Raw genomic sequence first — 20,924 nt, 5'->3', positions numbered from 1 at the left:
TAAATTAGGATATTGATAGTAAAGGACTAGGAAAAAAAAAAAAAAAAGCGACGGCTTCGGGCGGCGGCGATGTGAGCGTTTCAGATGTAATTAGACACATTTACTAGGATAATTCTGGAAGATCCCTTATCTGCTTATTGTTTTAATAGTGTTTTAGTGAGATTGTAAAGATTGTAATGACATACCTCGAGGTCGGATGGCTGCAGTGAACACGCAGTGTCTCAGAGAGAAGCCGAGGAGCCAAGCTCACAGCTGCCTTTTTTGACAGCTGCTGTAGGAAGACGAATAATCCAATGATTTCTCCGGTAAGATATACATCACAATTTTCCCATCCCTAAACATGCTGGTTGACATAGAGAAAACATGTTAGCTTGACCGCTCTGCTTCACAACAAACGCCGGCTGTGTCTCGGTGCTAAAGACAGCTGCAATCCACCGCTTTCCACCAACAGCATTGTTCTTTATAGTCTCCATTATTAAATGAACAAATTGCAAAAGATTCAGCAACACAGATGTCCAAAATACTGTGTAATCATGCGATTAAAGCAGATGACTTTTAGCCGCTATTGGTGCAGCGCTAATATTTCCTGACAGTCCGTGACGTCACGCCCACACGTAATCATTCCGCAACGTTTTCAACAAGAAACTTGCGGGAAATTTAAAATTGCAATTTAGTAAACTAAAAAGGCCGTATTTGCATGTGTTGCAATGTTAATATTTCATCATTGATATATAAACTATCAGACTGCGTGGTCGGTAGTAGTGGGTTTCAGTAGGCCTTTAAGTGTAAGGGTGAATAAAGTACAGTGTTTTCAAGGCTATAGTATTTAAGCCACACCCAAATTTTTAGGAAAAAACACATATTCTTCCTTACAATAGCCACAGGGTACAACATATTTTGTTAATGCTTATTTACCTACCTTTTTAATGGTTTCCAAACGGCGTCTGACACACGGCAGTAGAACGGCTGAGCAAACAAAACAGAAGTCATCGTCGTGGACCCACTAGCTCTCCAATCGGCTAAACAGACTCAAAAAGTCCATGGTGACGTTTTGGGGAATCTACTGAGAAATTTGTAAAGCTGAAATAATACAAAAAGAATGCCACTTTAAGTTAATAATACTGACAGATACTCATAAACGTGTTAGCATATTAGCTAATGCTAAGGATACTAGCTTGATTACGATGGCATGTACAAATATGTATAAAAACATTCCTACAAACATCACATAAGTAAGAATAGTTTTAGTTATATTGTAAATCTTAAAAATGTTTCTTGGAGTGATGAATGAGGAATCCTCTTGAGGAGAAACGTTATGGATGGTTGCACTTCCGGTTCAGAGGATGAAACAGGAAGTACATTTTCAACCTGCAGCACCTGCCAACTTGTCCAAAAGATGGCGCCATAGCACAAACAATAACACACCTTTTCAGTGTCAGTCCAAGGAAGATTTTTTGTTTAATACAAAACATTATGGCCATCAGCGAAGGAAAATCCATAAATTAGTGGCACAGTTTTTTAAGTCGCAAGGTTCAAAGCCTGGGGCAAAAAAGTAGCGGCTTGTAGTCTGGAATAATACGGTATTAAGGTCAAACATTGTTTTTATGTGACTTTTTTAAGGGAAGGGAAAAAGTCAATTAATCAATCAATCAATCAATGTTTATTTATATAGCCCTAAATCACTAGTGTCTCAAAGGGCGGCACAAACCACAACGACATGCTCGGTAGAGCCCACATTAGGGCAAGGAAAAACTCCCCCCAGTGGGACGTCAGTGGCAGTGACAATGATGACCAAGTATACGTCGCACCGGCCAAAAATGCATAATAAAGAAGGTAAAAAATATATAAGTCGCATTTTTGGGGGAAATTTATTTGATAAAATCCAACGCCAAGAATAGACATTTGAAAGGCAATTTAAAATAAATAAAGAATAGTGAACAACAGGCCGAAATAAGTGTATGTTATATGAGGCATAAATAACCAACTGAGAAGGTGCCTGGTATGTTAACATAACATATTATGGTAATAGTCGTTCAAATAACTAACATATAGAACATGCTATATGTTTACCAAACAATCTGTCACTCTTAATCGATAAATCCCATGAAATCTTATACGTCTAGTCTCTTAGGTGAATGAGACAAATAATATTATTTGATATTTTACGGGAATGTGTTAATAATTTCACACATAAGTCGCACCCCCGGCCAAACTAAGAAAAAAACTGCGACTTATAGTCCGAAAAGTACGGTATTTATTATTATCCTATTGATGGACTTTAAACCAAAGTTTATTTTGGTATATATTTTCAATATGATACATCACATATTTTCAAAAGGAGTAGTAGGGCTGGGCGATAAAACAATAATATATATCGCGATAGACATGTGATCAATATCAATAGAAAATGTGGTCGATAGAACGTTCGATAATTTCACTGAGTTCTGTTGGAAAAAAATAAGAAGAAAGGCCAATGCGCAACCGCACGGCATTCTGGGGGGTGTAGGCAGAGGAAGGGCTTTGGCCTCTCGACCTATCACGGCCGAGCCTGAACCGCAAGGCAATCTGGGAAATGGTAACAGGAAAAAAAAAAAAAAGAAAAAAAAGCAACAACGGCTAGCTGACGACGAGGAGTGATACGAAACGGGAATATGAGTGCGGCAGCACGAGAGGAAATTGTAAATAAAAAAGGAAACGTCACGTCACCAGTTTGGCAGTATTTTGTCACAGATGTTCAGACGCAAGTTTATTCCGATGTTTACAATATTCTGTAAGACATGTTCGTTTCTGCTTGCTTAATGTGACTGTTATTTATTTGCATTTATTGTCACCAATATGGCTTTAAAGCCTGAGTTGTACACTACTAATTTCTTAATTACAATACTTTGCACGTTTTGTTGGATTAAGCATTTATTTAATGTCATTATTTGCACATCGACCAGTATTTTCATTTATTTGACTGTTTTTCATAATGCTGACTTCGTTCTAAAGGTTAAAGGGGAACATTATCACAATTTCAAAAGGGTTAAAAACAATAAAAATCAGTTCCCAGTGGCTTGTTGTATTTTTTTAAAGTTTTTTTCAAAATTTTACCGGTCCCGGAATATCCCTAAATAAAGTTTTAAAGTGCCTTATTTTCGCTATCTTCGAAACCACTATCCATTTCCCTGTGACGTCATACAGGGCTGCCAATACAAACAACATGGCGGTTACCACAGCACGATATAGCGACATTAGCTCGGATTCAGACTCTGATTTCAGTGGCTTAAGCAATTCAACGGATAACGCATGTATTGAAACAGATGGTCGGAGTATGGAGGCAGATAGCGAAAACGAAATTGAAGAAGAAATTGAAGCTATTGAGCGAATAGCTATTGACGCTATCCGGCCATAGTGTGGGTGTACCTAATGAAGTGGCCCATAGCATGGCTGCCTTATTAGCATCGCCGGTAAAATGTGCGGACCCAACGATCAGGACTTTCGCACCTTGTGACACTGGAGCAACTTAAATCCGTCGATTGGTAAGTGTTTGTTTCGCATTAAATGCGGGTATCTAGTTTCAAATGTACATACAGCTAGCGTTAATAGCATGTTAGCACCGATTAGCGTAGCATGTTAGCATCGATTAGCTGGCAGTCATGCCGTGGCCAAATATGTCTGATTAGCACATAAGTCAACAACATCAACAAAAATCACCTTTGTGATTTCGTTGACTTAATTGTTGCAAATGCATCTGCAGGTTATCCATACATCTCTGTGCCATGTCTGTCTTAGCATCGCCAGTCAAATGTGAAGACACTTTGGTACATTCAATGGGGGTCTGGCGGCAGATTTCTTGCCAGTGGTGCAACTTGAATCCCTCCCTGTTAGTGTTGTTACACCCTCCAACAACACACCGACGAGGCATGATGTCTCCAAGGTTCCAAAAAATTGTCGAAAAAACGGAAAATAACAGATCTGAGACCCGGTGTTTGTACTGTGAACATGAATATGGCGGGTGTGTTACCTCGATGACGTCACGTTCTGACGTCATCGCTAAAAGACCGATAAACAGAAAGGCGTTTAATTTGCCAAAATTCACCCATTTAGAGTTCGGAAATCGGTTAAAAAAATATATGGTCTTTTTTCTGCAACATCAAGGTATATATTGACGCTTGCATAGGTTTGGTGATAATGTTCCCCTTTAAAGCTTATATTTAAAATAAAAGTATTTAAATTCAGCCTTTTTTCTCCTGGTCTTCATTTAGAATAGTTTTTTTGTTTTTTTTTCAATCAATAATTATCGATATCGACTGATATGAAACACTTATATGGTTATACATTTTTTAGTCATATCGCCCAGCCTTAAGGAGTAGTATTTAACACCACCCCTTTTTCTACTTTATGGCAATTACTAACACACACGTTCTCTTCCTGTTCCTAATTTGTACAGAATTTACATCCAGTCATACAACAGTTTATTTCTATTAGTAGTCAAGTCACGTAATGAGATGGATAGTACCTTATTTTTAATAAAGTCATGACGTACAATGGTGAACACAGTAATTCATGAAGCAGCAAGTTGAATGATGCGGACACGTTTGTTACTGAACACTTTCTAATACTGCCTTGGAGACTTTGTATGTGTAAGTAATATGCAACTATAATTATTTGATACTTGTTTATGTTGACACATTTGGTGTCCAGCCATCCATCCATTTTCTACCGCTTATTCCCTGTAGGGTCGCGGGGGGCGCTGGTACCTATCTCAGCTACAATCGTGCTGAAGGCGGCGTACACCCTGGACAAGTCGCCACCTCATCGCAGGGCGACATTTGGTGTCTTAAATGCAATATTGTTCAATTAAGGAGGGAATAAATTATTGTTATGGCAGCACGGTGGGACAGGGGTTAGTGCATGTTCCTCACAATACGAAGGTCCTGGGTTCGATCCTGCGCTCGGGATCTTTCTGTGTGGAGTTTGCATGTTCTCGCCGTGACTGCGTGTGTTCCCTCCGGGTACTCCGGCTTCCTCCCACTTCCAAAGACATGCACCTGGGGATAGGTTGATTGGCAACACTTAATTGGCCCTAGTGTGTGAATGTTGTCTGTCTATCTGTGTTGGTCCTGCGATGAGGTGGCGACTTGTCAAAGGTGTACGCCGCCTTCCGCCTGAATGCAGCTGAGATAGGCTCCAGCACCCACCGCGATCCCAAAAGGGACAATCGGTAGAAAATGGATGGAGGTGCTGTCCACGTATGTGGCCACTAAGCCTTTAGAGGTAAACATGCCTTGGATGAGGTGGCGACTTGTCCAGGGTACCCCGCCTTCTGCCCGATTGTAGCTGAGATAGGCGCCAGCGCCCCCCGCGACCGCAAAAGGGAATAAGCGGTAGAAAATGGATGGATGGATGTTCTATCTACACTTCTGTTAAAATGTAATAATCACTTATTCTCCTGTTTACTTTTGGATACTTTGTATTAATTTTGGATGATACCACAAATTTGGGTATCGATCCGATACCAAGTAGTTACGGGATCATACATTGGATATAATTTAAGTCTTCATGTGTCAAGGGACATATTTCCTGACTTTACAAACGTAATATACATTCAAAAATAACGAAAAAAGATTTTGTGATTTTAAAAAAAATATCAATTTAGTGTTGCCAATCAAAATTGGCCCTAGTGTGTGAATGTGAGTGTGAATGTTGTCCGTCTATCTGTGTTGGCCCTGCGATGAGGTGGCGACTTGTCCAGGGTGTACCCTGCCTTCTGCCCAATTGTAGCTGAGATAGGCGCCAGCGCCCCCCGCGACCCCGAAAGGGAATAAGCGGTAGAAAATGGATGGAAAAAAATATCAATGTAATCATTGTAGTATCGACTTGATACACTCTAGTACTTGGTATCATCACAGTGGATGTCAGGTGTGGATCCACCAATGGCATTTGTTTACATTTTGACGCCGGTGAGCTACGGTGTGTCGTGAAACATGTTTAGCTATTCCTCGTCCTGCAGGGATGATACTTGTTAGAAACTTACTTTATTTGTCGCCATGGAGACAAGGATTAGCGATTTAGAAGTAGCTAAAACACTGCTGATGGAAGTTAGTCGCTAGCTAGCTCGCCATGTCTTAAAGCACCTCTTCCTGAGGGCGTTTCAGTAATATACTTCACATTTATCTTTTAGTTTTTAGGCCAAAATGCGTACGTTCTCCCTTTTCTGTCTACACACTGTGTCTGCTTGTGAGTACTCGGTGATTGTGCGCTGCCGAACACGCTCTACTTTTTAGAGGCGGTATAGTACCGAATATAATGAATTAGTATAGCTGTGCTGTGCAACTAGTGGTATACCGTCCAACCCTAATAGACTCTACATTTACTGCTATGAAAACAAGTCTGACCTCGTCCTTCCTCCCCGCCCCTCGCAGGTGCCGGACTTCAAGCCTGTGCCACTGAAGGCGGGGGAGGTGGAGAACTACATGCTGGCTCTCAAACAGGAGATGAGAGGAGCCATGGGGCGGATGCCACACAACATCAAGTTCCACGCCAAAAAGGCAGGTGAGGAGTGCACATTTCTCACGTCCAACTTGACTCGTGTGGAGGACTTGGTGAGTCATGGCGTTCATATATAGATCCATTTACAGTAACCATAGATTTTACGTATAAAAAAAACTGTCAACAGAATTTTACTGTAAAATCAAGTGTTTTTTGTTTTTATAACATTGCAGTAAATGGAAAAACGGTACCAGTGTTTTTTGTTTTTTTTTAATTCTGGCAACTGTGGTACAGTTTTTGAATTTACAGTAATAAACCTTCAGTAGATTTTACAGTAAAAAAAACTCAACTCAGTCACCAGAATGTTACAGCAAAATATACAGTGATTTTTTTTAGTTTTTTTTACAACGTATTACGGTAAATGTAAAAATGGTAGCATCGGTATGGAGCGGCAGACCAACTTATTAAGCAACCAAACCCCAAAAATGAAAATTGCGCGCTAGCGCCCCCTAGGAAGAGACAAAAAACAGACTGCTTGTAACTTCCGTTAGGAATGTCGTAGAGACATGAAACAAAAACCTCTATGTAGGTCTGACTTAGACCTACATTTCCAATAAAACACTTCTATACCTAAAATCAACAGGAAGTTGGCAAAAATCCCTTCAAAACAAAATTTTTGCAAAAAATGCCTTTTTTGCCTTTTTGAACTGATATTTGACCCCCTTAAAATGCTTCAAAGTGCCAGTTAAAGCTATACTATGCCAAGCGAAAGCCATTTATCAACAACATCCAGAAACGCCAATCTGTAATTTGACCCCCTTAACATGCTTCAAAACTCACCAAATTTTACACACACATCAGGACTGGTGAAAATTGCCATCCAATAAAAAACCAAACCCCAAAAATGAAATTGTGCTCTAGCTCGCCCTAGGAAAAAAAACTGACAAAACTGCTTGTAAATTCTGTTAGGAATGTTGTAGAGTGATGAAACAAAAACTTCTATGTAGGTCTGACTAAGATCGGGACTCGGGACACGGCGGCAGCGGCCAAAGGCGGACCCGACCAACGCTGCTTGCAGCTTTAATTTTTTTTTATTCTGGCAACTGAGCTGCCAGTTTTTTACCCTGGGAAAAAAACGTAGTTTTTCCATTTACAGTAACTGTATATTTTGCGGTAAAAAAAAAAACTGAAGTCGGTCACCACAATTTTACTGTAAAATGACCAGTGCTTTTTTTTTTTTTTTTTACGACATTACGGTCAATTGAAAAACGGTACTACTGTTTTTATTTTTTTCTGGCAACTGTGGTACAGTTTTTACATTTACAGTAAAAAAAACTCAACTCAGTCACCAAAATGTTAGTGTAAAATATATAGTGTTATTTTATTTTTTTTTTTACAACATATTACGGTAAATGCAAAAAACGGTAGCATTATTATTTTTCATTCTGGCAACTGAGCAGCCAGTTTTTTACCGTGGAAAAAAACTTCCCATTTTTCCATTTACAGTAACCATAGATTTTGCTGTTAAAATACTCAACTGTCAACTCAGTCACCAGAATTTTACTGTAAAACGTAAGTTATTTTTTACAACATATTACGATAATGGAAAAATGGTACCACTGTTTTTTTTTTTTGTTTTTTTCTGGCAACTGTGGTACAGTTTTTACATTTACAGTAAAAAAAACTCAACTCAGTCACCAAAATGTTAGTGTAAAATATATAGTGTTATTTTATTTTTTTTTTTACAACATATTACGGTAAATGCAAAAAACGGTAGCATTATTATTTTTCATTCTGGCAACTGAGCAGCCAGTTTTTTACCGTGGAAAAAAACTTCCCATTTTTCCATTTACAGTAACCATAGATTTTGCTGTTAAAATACTCAACTGTCAACTCAGTCACCAGAATTTTACTGTGAAACGTAAGTTATTTTTTACAACATATTACGATAATGGAAAAATGGTACCACTGTTTTTTTTTTTTGTTTTTTAAATTCTGGCAACTGAGCTGCCAGTTTTTTACCCTGGAAAAAAACATAGTTTTTCCATTTACAGTAACTGTATATTTTGCGGTAAAAAAAAAAAACTGAAGTCGGTCACCACAATTTTACTGTAAAATGACCAGTGTTTTTTTTTGTTTTGTTTTTTTTACGACATTACGGTCAATGGAAAAATGGTACTACTGTTTGTTTTAATTCTGGCAATTCTGGTAAGGTTTTTACATTTACAGTAAAAAAACCTCAACTCAGTCACCAAAATGTTAGTGTAAAATATACAGTGTTAGTTTTTTTTAACAACATATTACGGTAAATGCAAAAAACGGTAGCATTATTATTTTTTATTCTGGCAACTGAGCGGCCATTTTTTTACCGTGGGAAAAAAACTTTCCATTTTTCCATTTACAGTAACCATAGATTTTGCTGTTAAAATACTCAACTGTCAACTCAGTCACCAGAATTTTACTGTAAAATGTAAGTTATTTTTTACAACATATTACGATAATGGAAAAATGGTACCACTGTTTGTGTTTTTGTTTTTTTGTTTTTTAAATTCTGGCAACTGAGCTGCCAGTTTTTTACCGTGGAAAAAAACTTTCCATTTTTCCATTTACAGTAACCATAGATTTTGCGGTTAAAATACTCAACTGTCAACTCAGTCACCAGAATTTTACTGTAAAATGTAAGTTATTTTTTACAACATATTACGATAATGGAAAAATGGTACCACTGTGTTTTTTTTTGTTGTTTTTTTTTTTAATTCTGGCAACTGAGCTGCCAGTTTTTTTACCCCTGTGGTACAGTTTTTCCATTAACAGTAATAGACCGTGTGTGAATGTTACCGCAAAATATACAGTTACAACATATTACGGTAAATGGAAAAACTGTTTTTTTCCAGTAAAAAACTGGCAGCTCAGTCGCCAGAATTTTACTGTTAAAGTTTAGGTTGTTTTCACAACATGTTACTGGTAGAAAAACAGTACCACTGTTTTTTTAAATTCTGTCAACTGAGCTGCCAGTTTTTTACTGCGGAGGATAAAAAACTGGTGTCGTTTTTCCATTTACAGTAATAGACTGTAAAAACAGCAGCCATAGATTTTACAGTAAAAAAAACTCAGTCACCAGAATTGTATTGTAAAATATACTGTTTTTGTTTTTTTTACATAACATATTAAAAAAACTGGTAGCTTGGTCGCTAGAAATTTACTGTAAAGGTTTAGGTGTTTTTCACAACATATCAATGGAAAAAGCATATCAATTATACGTATGTTATTTTTAAAATTCTGGCAACCGTGGTACTGTTTTTCACCGTAAAAACAACAATTGTCGATTTTACGGTATAAAAAAACCTGGCAGCTCATCCATTTTCTACTGCTTGTCCCTTTTGGGGTCGGGGGGGTGGAAGGCGGGGTACACCCTGGACAAGTCACCCCCTCATTGCAGGGCCCCTGGCAGGCTCAGTTGCCAGAATTTTTCTATTAAAAAAACAAAACGGTGTTAGTGTTTTTCAATACTAAGTAAAATACAGCAACTAAATATATACGGTAAAATCACTTGTCATTTTTGTAATTTCCTGGATAACTTGCTTTGAAGGCTTCACGGTGGCAGAGGGGTTAGTGCGTCTGCCTCACAATACGAAGGTCCTGCAGTCCTGGGTTCAAATCCAGGCTCGGGATCTTTCTGTGTGGAGTTTGCATGTTCTCCCCGTGAATGCGTGGGTTCCCTCCGGGTACTCCGGCTTCCTCCCACTTCCAAAGACATGCACCTAGGGATAGGTTGATTGGCAACACTAAATTGGCCCTAGTGTGTGAATGTGAGTGTGAATGTTGTCTGTCTATCTGTGTTGGCCCTGCGATGAGGTGGCGACTTGTCCAGGGTGTACCCCGCCTTCCGCCCGATTGTAGCTGAGATAGGCGACCCCCGAAAGGGAATAAGCGGTAGAAAATGGATGGATGGATGGAACTTGCTTTGAAATCATTAGTCAAACACATATTTTGTATTTATTTGAACAAGAAATATTTTGAAAAGTAAGATAATATATTTGTTGCAATATCGGATAAAATTAAAGTTTTAAAATGTATGCAATTCCACGCAGTGCGTGTATTTTTTATGTCAAAATGGAAAGAACAAAAGCCAGCTTATTGATAGATGGCCACCTGTGCTTTACTTGCTAAACGTAGCAGCAAGGTGCATTACACATTTCTGCTACTTCTTATGCTCTGGCAGAGCAGACGTGTGTGGTGAAGTGCAGTTAGGCCACACTTTTACTTTCTTTACAGGTCCATTAGCATTGGTTATGAGCAAAGGTGAACCAAAAATGCCAAACCCACACATCTCCACTGTTAAGTAAATGTAGGAAAACTAAATAGTTACTTTGGTCAATAAGTTAGAAGGTGTGATCTGCACAGAAGTCACATGGTGTCAAGCAGCTTTGCTCTCCCATTCCTGTGGAATATCAATGTCATAATATAATAATGATGTCATAATAATGTCATGTCATATTCATGTCATGTCATACTGTCACTGTATCATATAATGTCATATAATTGTCATTTCAGAATAATGTCGTATTATGTCATATTGTAATGTTATGTCATAATGTCATGTCATAATAATGTCATAATATCACAATGTCATATGTTATGTCATATCATATTCATGTCATATTTCATGATGTCACAATATCATATCATAATGTCTTATCATATTCATGTTATGTCATGGCATAATAATGTAATATTATAATGTCATTATGTCCTAATACCGTGTCATAATAAGGTTATATCATATGTATGTTGTATCATAAAAATGTCATATCATAATATAATGTCATAATATATCATATTCATGTCATATTTCATGTCACAATATCATATAACAATGTCATATAATAATGTCAGTGTCATAATAATGTAATTTTAAGTCATGTTATATCATAATGTAATGTCATATGATTTATGTCATAATATCATAAAAATGTAATGTCATAGCATATTCATGTCATATGTCATAATATTGTAATGTCATGTCATATCAGTCATGTCATTGTCATAAGATCATAATGTCATATTATAACATAATTACGTCATAATATAATGTCGTCATATATTCACGTCATAATATAAAAAAAATGTAATGTCATGTCATATTGTAATGTCATAATATCATTTATGTCATATGTCATATTAATGTCATTATGTCATAAGATCATAATGTCATATAACGTCATTATGTCATATCATGTCACAATATAATAGTAATATGTCATAATATATCATGTCATCATGTCATAACATTCATGTCAATGTCATAGTATTGTCATGTCATATTGTAATGTCATATCATTCATGTCATAATATCATGTCATATCATATTCATGTCATAAGATTGTCATTATGTCATATCATGTCATATCATATTCATGCCATAAGATTGTCAGTCATATCATGTCCTAATATAATAATGTAATAAAAAATGTAATATGTCATAATATATCATGTCATAATATTGTCATGTCATATTGTCATATTGTAATGTCATGTCATATTCATGTCATAAGATCATAAATGTCATTATAATGCCATTATGTCATATCATGTCATAATGTCGTCATATATTCATGTCGTAATATAAAAAAAAATGTAATATGTCATAATATATCATAATGTCATCATAGTGTCAAAACATGTCATATAATGATATAATAATAATGTCATACATGTCATATCATAATGTTATGTCATAATGTAATAATGGGATATCATATTCATGTCATAATCAAAATCACTGACTCTGTGCTCTCGAGCTAAGAGTTAACGAGGCTGGCCAAGATGTAGAGGGCCATGACAGGTGTGTGTCAACATGGTAAAATGTGAATATGGTGGTGCCATGACAGGTGTGTGTGTGTGTCAACATGGTAAAATGTGAATATGGTGGTGCCATGACAGGTGTGTGTGTGTGTGTGTGTGTGTGTGTGTGTGTGTGTGTGTGTGTGTGTCAACATGGTAAAGTGTGAATATGGTGGGGCCATGACAGGTGTGTGTAAAGATGGTAAAATGTGAATATGGTGGTGTGTGTGTGTCAACATGGTAAAGTGTGAATATGGTGGGGCCTTGACAGGTGTGTGTAAAGATGGTAAAATGTGAATATGGTTGTGTGTGTGTGTGTGTGTGTGTGTGTGTGTGTGAATATGGTGGGGCCATGACAGGTGTGTGTCAACATGGTAAAGTGTGAATATGGTGGGGCCATGACAGGTGTGTGTAAAGATGGTAAAATGTGAATAATATGGTGGTACCATGACAGATGTGTGTGTGTGTGTGTCAACATGGTAAAGTGTGAATATGGTGGGGGGCATGACAGGTGTGTGTCAACATGGTAAAGTGTGAATATGGCGGGGGCCATGACAGGTGTGTGTGTGTGTGTGTGTCAACATGGTAAAGTGTGAATATGGTGGGAGGCATGACAGGTGTGTGTCAACATGGTAAAGTGTGAATATGGTGGGAGGCATGACAGGTGTGTGTCAACATGGTAAAGTGTGAATATGGCGGGGGCCATGACAGGTGTGTGTGTGTGTGTGTGTGTGTGTGTGTGTGTGTGTGTGTCAACATGGTAAAGTGTGAATATGGTGGGGGGCATGACAGGTGTGTGTCAACATGGTAAAGTGTGAATATGGTGGGGGCCATGACAGGTGTGTGTGTGTGTGTGTGTGTGTGTGTGTGTGTCAACATGGTAAAGTGTGAATATGGTGGGGGGCATGACAGGTGTGTGTCAACATGGTAAAGTGTGAATATGGCGGGGGCCATGACAGGTGTGTGTGTGTGTGTGTGTGTGTGTGTGTGTGTGTGTGTGTCAACATGGTAAAGTGTGAATATGGTGGGGGGCATGACAGGTGTGTGTCAACATGGTAAAGTGTGAATATGGCGGGGGCCATGACAGGTGTGTGTGTGTGTGTGTGTCAACATGGTAAAGTGTGAATATGGTGGGAGGCATGACAGGTGTGTGTAAAGATGGTAAAGTGTGAAAATGGTGGGGGCCATGACAGGTGTGTGTGTGTGTGTCAACATGGTAAAGTGTGAATATGGTGGGGGGCATGACAGGTGTGTGTAAAGATGGTAAAGTGTGAATATGGGGGGACATGACAGGTGTGTGTAAAGATGGTAAAGTGTGAATATGGTTGTGTGTGTGTGTGTGTGTGTGAATATGGTGGGGCCATGACAGGTGTGTGTCAACATGGTAAAGTGTGAATATGGTGGGGCCATGACAGGTGTGTGTAAAGATGGTAAAATGTGAATATGGTGGTGTGTGTGTGTGTGTCAACTTGGTAAAGTGTGAATATGGTGGGGCCATGACAGGTGTGTGTGTGTGTGTGTGTGTGTGTGTGTGTGTGTGTGTGTGTCAACATGGTTAAGTGTGAATATGGTGGGGCCATGACAGGTGTGTGTGTGTGTGTGTGTGTGTGTGTGTGTGTGTGTGTGTGTCAACATGGTTAAGTGTGAATATGGTGGGGCCATGACAGGTGTGTGTAAAGATGGTAAAATGTGAATAATATGGTGGTACCATGACAGGTGTGTGTGTGTGTGTGTGTCAACATGGTAAAGTGTGAATATGGTGGGGGGCATGACAGGTGTGTGTCAACATGGTAAAGTGTGAATATGGCGGGGGCCATGACAGGTGTGTGTAAAGATGGTAAAATGTGAATATGGTGGTGCCATGACAGGTGTGTGTGTGTGTGTGTGTGTGTGTGTGTGTCAACATGGTAAAGTGTGAATATGGTGGGAGGCATGACAGGTGTGTGTAAAGATGGTAAAGTGTGAAAATGGTGGGGGCCATGACAGGTGTGTGTGTGTGTGTGTGTGTGTCAACATGGTAAAGTGTGAATATGGTGGGGGGCATGACAGGTGTGTGTAAAGATGGTAAAGTGTGAATATGGGGGGCCATGACAGGTGTGTGTGTGTGTGTCAACATGGTAAAGTGTGAATATGGGGGGGCCATGACAGGTGTGTGTAAAGATGGTAAAGTGTGGTGTTTGCAGATGTGCAGAAGTACACAGAGAGGTACTTGAAGCAGAAGCATGAGGACCATGAGGACTGGACACCAGGTGATTGAAACACAACAGGATGCTGGTGCTCTGAAGCACATTCAACATATCAATGTTTTGTATTTGAAGATTGGAATCTCTTCCCCAAAGAATTGATGCCACAAAAGAAAAAGGCCAAAGTGAAAACAGGTATTTCAAATCACATTCCTAAGGTTTTTTTTGGTTAAAGGAGGATTTTACTCCATGTTAAATTGTGGTCTTCAACCTTTTTCCTGGGCAGGGACCCCCAGACCACTGGACAGGTGGCACAGGGACCCCCAATTATCCTTATTTTATACAATTGTTTTACATTCAACTGGTCTTAAAGGTACCATACTATTGTGCAATACTAAAGTACTCCAATTATATAGTAGTGTCGCTAATCGCTAGCTGATGACGAACGCATTAATGTCCAACTGGCAATTGTCATTCTAATTACTAGCAGACAACTAGCGCATTAATCGCAAGCTGACAATTCTCTCTCTAATCGCTAGCTGGCAACTAACAGCATTCATCTCTGACAACTAGTGCGTTAATCGCTAGCTGACAATTGTCGCTCTAATCGCTAGCTGGCAACTGGCACGCTAAACTCAAGCTGGTAACTGGCACGTTAATTGATAGCTGACGACTGGCTCAATAACTGCGAGCTGACAATTCTCTCTAAAAAATAAAAATGTGACTTATTTTTAACATGTCCAGTCTGCAGCTACCTCAGGTAACATCAGAGGGATGTACGAGGGCATAAAGGCTGCTCTGGGCCCAACACAGAGCAAAACAGCCCCCCTAAAGACCACCAGCGGGGAAGTTATCACTGACAAGGGCAAGCAGTTGGACAGATGGGTAGAGCACTATTCAGAACTCTACTCCAGAGAGAACACTGTAGTCGCCTCAGCCCTTGATGCCATTGAACAGCTGCCCATCATTGAGGAATTAGATGCTGAACCAACACTTGCTGAACTTCACAAAGCGATCGACAGCTTAGCGATTGGCAAAGCACCTGGTACTGATGGCATCCCCCCAGATCTCATCAAGCGCTGTAAAGACACCCTCCTGCAGCCTTTGCATGATGTCCTCTGCCAGTGCTGGAAAGAGGGAGCCGTGCCGCAGGACATGAGAGATGCCAAGATTGTCACCCTTTACAAAAATAAGGGCGACAGGAGCGACTGTAACAATTACAGGGGCATCTCCCTCTTGAATATAGTAGGAAAACTCTATGCCCGTGTCGTGCTTGTGCGCCTTCAGACTCTTGCTGAGCGCGTTTACCCGGAATCTCAATGCGGCTTTCGCGCCAAGCGCTCTACAGTGGACATGATATTCTCCCTACGCCAACTTCAGGAGAAATGCAGGGAACAACAGAAGCCCCTGTACATATCCTTCATTGACCTGACCAAGGCTTTCGACCTGGTTAGCAGAGAAGGGCTCTTCAGCATCCTACCCAAGATTGGATGCCCTCCAAAGCTCCATAGTCTCATTAGATCTTTCCATGACGACATGAAGGCAACCATCCAGTATGAGGGTAGCATATTCAACCCATTTCACATTAAGAGCGGAGTCAAACAAGGTTGCGTCCTTGCTCCTACCCTTTTCGGTATCTTCTTTGCCCTGCTCATCAAACATGCTTTTGGGACTGCAACAGAAGGGGTTTATCTACGTACAAGATCTGACGGCCGACTTTTCAACCTAGCCCGTCTTAAAGCAAGGACCAAAGTCCGTGAGACAACCATCCGGGACCTGCTCTTTGCGGATGATGCCGCCGTCATTTCGCACACTGAACCAGAACTCCAGTGCCTTATGGACAGATTCTCCCAGGCCTGCAAAGACTTTGGGCTTACCATCAGCCTAAACAAGACCAATGTGCTGAGTCAGGAAGTGGACACTCCACCAGCCATCACAATTGATAAGCACCAACTCAAAATAGTACACCAATTTACTTACCTGGGATCCACCATCAGTGACAATCTGTCCCTTGATAGTGAGATCAACAAACGTATCGGCAAAGCTGCCACAACCCTAGGGCGCCTCACAACCCGCGTCTGGGAGAACCGGAAGCTGACAACTCCTACCAAGATGGCAGTGTACAACGCCTGCATTGTCAGCACTCTTCTCTACGGCAGCGAAACATGGACAACATACTCCAAACAGGAGCGCAAACTGAACACCTTCCACATGCGCTGCCTTCGCCGCATCCTCGGCATCCATTGGAGTGACAAGGTGACGAATGCCCAAGTCCTCCAACGCGCTGGTCTTCCTACCATGTTCACGCTGCTCAGACAACGCAGGCTGCGTTGGCTCGGCCACGTGTGCCGTATGGAGGATGGACGTATCCCAAAGGACATCCTGTATGGCGAACTTGCCTCTGGCAAGAGATCTGTTGGCCGGCCGAAACTGCGCTTCAAAGATATCTGCAAGCGGGACATGAAAGCCCTGGACATAAACACTGAACATTGGGAAGATGTAGCGGCTGACCGCAGCAAATGGCGCAGTGTCCTTCACAAACAGCTGAAGACTGGCGAGGAAAAGATCCATGCCACAGCCAATGAAAAAACAACCAAGCGGAAGACAAGCACTCCTGCAGTTGCGCCTTCCAGCTACATCTGCAGTAAATGCGGCCGTGTTTGCCTCTCCCACATCGGACTCATCAGCCACAGCAGGCGTTGTCGCTGAGTTTAAACTTGACCTCTGGACTGGCGCAGTATCCATAGTCGTTACGACTGACGGAGGCCTTTGATATATGAGTGGGGACCCCCAATAACTTGTTTTTTCAACTGCCATCGTTCATAAATGTATGAATTAACTTAAAAAGAAAATGATTACTTAATATAAAAAATATATATTTTATTAAATATATATTTTATTAAATATATATATATATATATATATATATATATATATATATATATAACCTGGGGATAGGTTGATTGGCAACACTAAATGGTCCCTAGTGTGTGAATGTTGTCGTCCAGGGTTTACCCCGCCTTCCGCCTGATTGGAGCTGAGATAGGCTCCAGCGACCCCAAAGGGAATAAGCGGTAGAAAATATACATAAAGAACATTTCTTAAAGTGTGGGGAAAAAAAAAATCTTCTACTGGGTGTGAATAATGTCGCTACTGAGTAAGAATAATAATTGTACCGAGTATGAATAATGTTGGTATGGAGTAGGAATAATAATTGTATAGAATAGGAATAAATGTCGGCACCAGGTAGGATAATAATTGTACTGGGTAGGAATAATGTCGGTACTGAGTAGGAATAATAATTGTACTGGGTAGGAATAATGTCGGGACTGGGTAGGAATAATAATTGTACAGGGTAGGAATTACAGTATGTCAGTACCAGGTAGGAATAATAATTGTATTGGGTAGGAATAATGTCAAGACTGGGTAGGAATATTAATTGTTTAGGGTAGGAATAATGTCTGTACCGGGTAGGAATAATAATTGTACAGGGTAGGAATAATGTCGGCACCGGGTAGGAATAATAATTGTACTGGGTAGGAATAATGTCGGTACTGAGTAGGAATAATAATTGTACTGGGTATGAATACGGAGTAATAATAACAATTGTACCGGGTAGTAATAATATCTGCACCGGGTAGGAATAATAATTGTACTGAGTATGAATAATGTCGGTACTGAGTAGGAATAATAATTGCACTGGGTATGATTAATGTCGTTACTGAGTAAGAATAATAATTGTACTGGGTAGGAATAATGTTGGCACTGAGTAAGAATAAAAATGGTACTGGGTATGAATAATGTCGGTACTGAGAATAAATAATAATTGTACTGTGCAGGAATAATGTCGGCATTGGGTAGGAATAATAATTGTACTGGCTATGAATAATGTTGGCACTGAGTAGGAATTATAATTGTATTGGGTATGAATACGGAGTAAAAATAATAATTGTACTGGGTATGAATAATGTTGGCACTGAGTAGGAATAATAATTGTACTGGGTAGGAATACGCAGTAAGGATAATAATTGTACCAGGTAGTAATATCGGCACCGGGTAGGAATAATAATTGTACTGAGTATGAATAATGTCGGTACTGAGTAGGAATAATAATTGTGCTGGGTAGGAATAATGTTGGCACTGAGTAAGAATAATAATGGTACTCGGTATGAATAATAATTGTACTGGGTAAGAATAATGTCTGTACTGAGTAGGAATAATAATTGTACGGGGTACGAATAATGTCGGTATTGAGTAGGAATAAAAATTGTACTGGGTAGAAATAATGTCGGTATTGAGTAGGAATAATAATTGTACAGGGTAGAAATAATGTCGGCACCTAGTAGGAATAATAATTGTACTGGGTATGAATAATGTTGGCACTGAGTAGGAATAAAAATTGTACTGGGTAGGAATAATGTCAGTACTGAGTAGGAATATTAATTGTACTGGGTAGGAATGTTGGTACTGAATAGGAATAATGTTGGTACTGAATAGGAATAATGTTGGTACTGAGTAGGAATAAAAATTGTACTGGGTAGGAATAATGTCAGTACTGAGTAGGAATATTAATTGTACTGAATAGGAATAATGTTGGTACTGAATAGGAATAATGTTGGTACTGAATAGGAATAATGTTGGTACTGAGTAGGAATAAAAAATGTACTGGGTAGGAATAATGTCAGTACTGAGTAGGAATATTAATTGTACTGGGTAGGAATGTTGGTACTGAATAGGAATAATGTTGGTACTGAGTAGGAATAAAAATTGTACTGGGTAGGAATAATTTCAGTACTGAGTAGGAATATCAATTGTACTGGGTAGGAATGTTGGTACTGAATAGGAATAATGTTGGTACTGAATAGGAATAATGTTGGTACTGAGTAGGAATAAAAATTGTACTGGGTAGGAATAATGTCAGTACTGAGTAGGAATATTAATTGTACTGGGTAGGAATGTTGGTACTGAATAGGAATAATGTTGGTACTGAGTAGGAATAATAATTGTAGTAACAAGCTCCATCCAACAGGCCAGAAAAAGAAGAAAGCAGTGAAGATATCCAGCAAAGATGCAGAAGCTGTGTTGACCAAATTAAATGTGAGTACTTCCATGTGTGTCCATGTGCTTTGTCTGCTTCTTAATCTTCTCTCCAATCCAACAGGAGCTGGAGAAGAAAGACGACGGAGAAAAGTCTGATGAAGAGAAACCAAAGAAGACAGGAAACGAAGAGGAGGAGGAGGAAGATATTGAAGGCGAGGAGTACGAGGAAGAGGACATTGAAGAGGTTTGAGCTCATTCCCGCCATATTTTATCATCCCGACCAGTCTCATATTTCAGCCGTGTGGACTTTGTAGGACAATGACTACATCGAAAGCTACTTTGACAACGGAGAAGACTTTGCAGCGGCCAGTGACGACAACATGGATGGAGAGGCAACATACTGACAAGTCAGTAGACATTGTTAGACTGCTTTAAGGAGGACTATTTCTACCTGAAGAGATCTTGGTTTAAAGCAGTGCTTCTTAGCCATAGGGCCAGGGCCTCCACAAAATGTTTCTTGCAGCTGTAATACACTTTTCCACCACTTGTGGCAGTAATGACAAACTCGCTGAAGTCAGAAGCACAAAAATTATGACTAAAGTAGTGAAGTTGTATTTTCAAAAGAGTTATTTCCAGAAACATATATTGTTAAATTGGTTTAAATTAGCAGTGTTAATTGTAAGTGTATTTTTCATCACTTTTTATTCTTTCGCAGTATATTTGACTAGTAATTATTTTTGTAATCAGTCTGACCTAAGATAATCTTCCTGATCAACACATGCTTTTATATCGTCGGACGAGGTTGCACGCTGTAAAAGGTTGGACATAATTAGTGAGCCCCAAGGTCCAAAAGGTTAAGAAGCCCTGCTTTAAAAGAGTTGTGTAAATAAGAAATGCCAAACTGTACACACACGGGCAATATTTGAAAATAGACTTATTTATTGTCCAGCCTGTGAGAATATTTCCACAGGTTGAAAGGCACATAATGTCAACATTTGAAGTACAAGGGCTTACACACACACACACACACACACACACACACACGTCTGAGGAATGCTGTGCAATTCTTCACCGAGCTTTATCGCTTTATTTCAAATGTCACTAATGTCTAACTTCAATACTAACAAGTGTACGATGGCACAATGGTCCTGAAATATATTATTTCTCAACGATGTCACCGTGTAATAAGCTTCAAACCAGGGGTGTCCAAAGTGCGGCCCGGGGGCAAATTTTGTCCCACAGCTGTTTTTTTGTTTTTATTTTTATTGGCCTCTGACAGATACTATGTTCTCTATGGAAGCCTGTTTCTGCCACTATGTGTGTGTGTGTGTATGTGTGTGTGTGTGTGTGTGTGTGTGTGTATATATATATATATATATATAT

The 20,924-nt window shown here is 39.5% G+C and overlaps 1 protein-coding gene across 3 annotated transcripts in view; it reads left to right on the top strand.

Moving 5' to 3' along the window:
• The window catches only part of polr3g (polymerase (RNA) III (DNA directed) polypeptide G), a 21,585-nt gene extending 872 nt beyond the window's left edge, over positions 1–20,713 (top strand). For 2 of the 3 annotated variants that reach the window (XM_061897540.1, XM_061897531.1), the window contains exons 3-8: positions 6,408–6,537; positions 14,502–14,567; positions 14,637–14,696; positions 19,531–19,598; positions 19,663–19,785; positions 19,856–20,713. In XM_061897540.1, coding sequence (XP_061753524.1) covers positions 6,408–6,537; positions 14,502–14,567; positions 14,637–14,696; positions 19,531–19,598; positions 19,663–19,785; positions 19,856–19,945 — 537 coding nt within the window. In that variant the 3' untranslated portion in view covers positions 19,946–20,713. The remainder of the gene's footprint in view (positions 1–6,407; positions 6,538–14,501; positions 14,568–14,636; positions 14,697–19,530; positions 19,599–19,662; positions 19,786–19,855) is intronic. The other variant, XM_061897550.1, reaches the window with a different exon arrangement.
• Positions 20,714–20,924: the final 211 nt, after the last annotated feature.

Source organism: Nerophis ophidion, linkage group LG01 (genome assembly GCF_033978795.1).
Source record: "Nerophis ophidion isolate RoL-2023_Sa linkage group LG01, RoL_Noph_v1.0, whole genome shotgun sequence".
NCBI classification, from domain to species: domain Eukaryota; kingdom Metazoa; phylum Chordata; class Actinopteri; order Syngnathiformes; family Syngnathidae; genus Nerophis; species Nerophis ophidion.
This window is presented reverse-complemented; position numbering and strand designations above follow the sequence as displayed.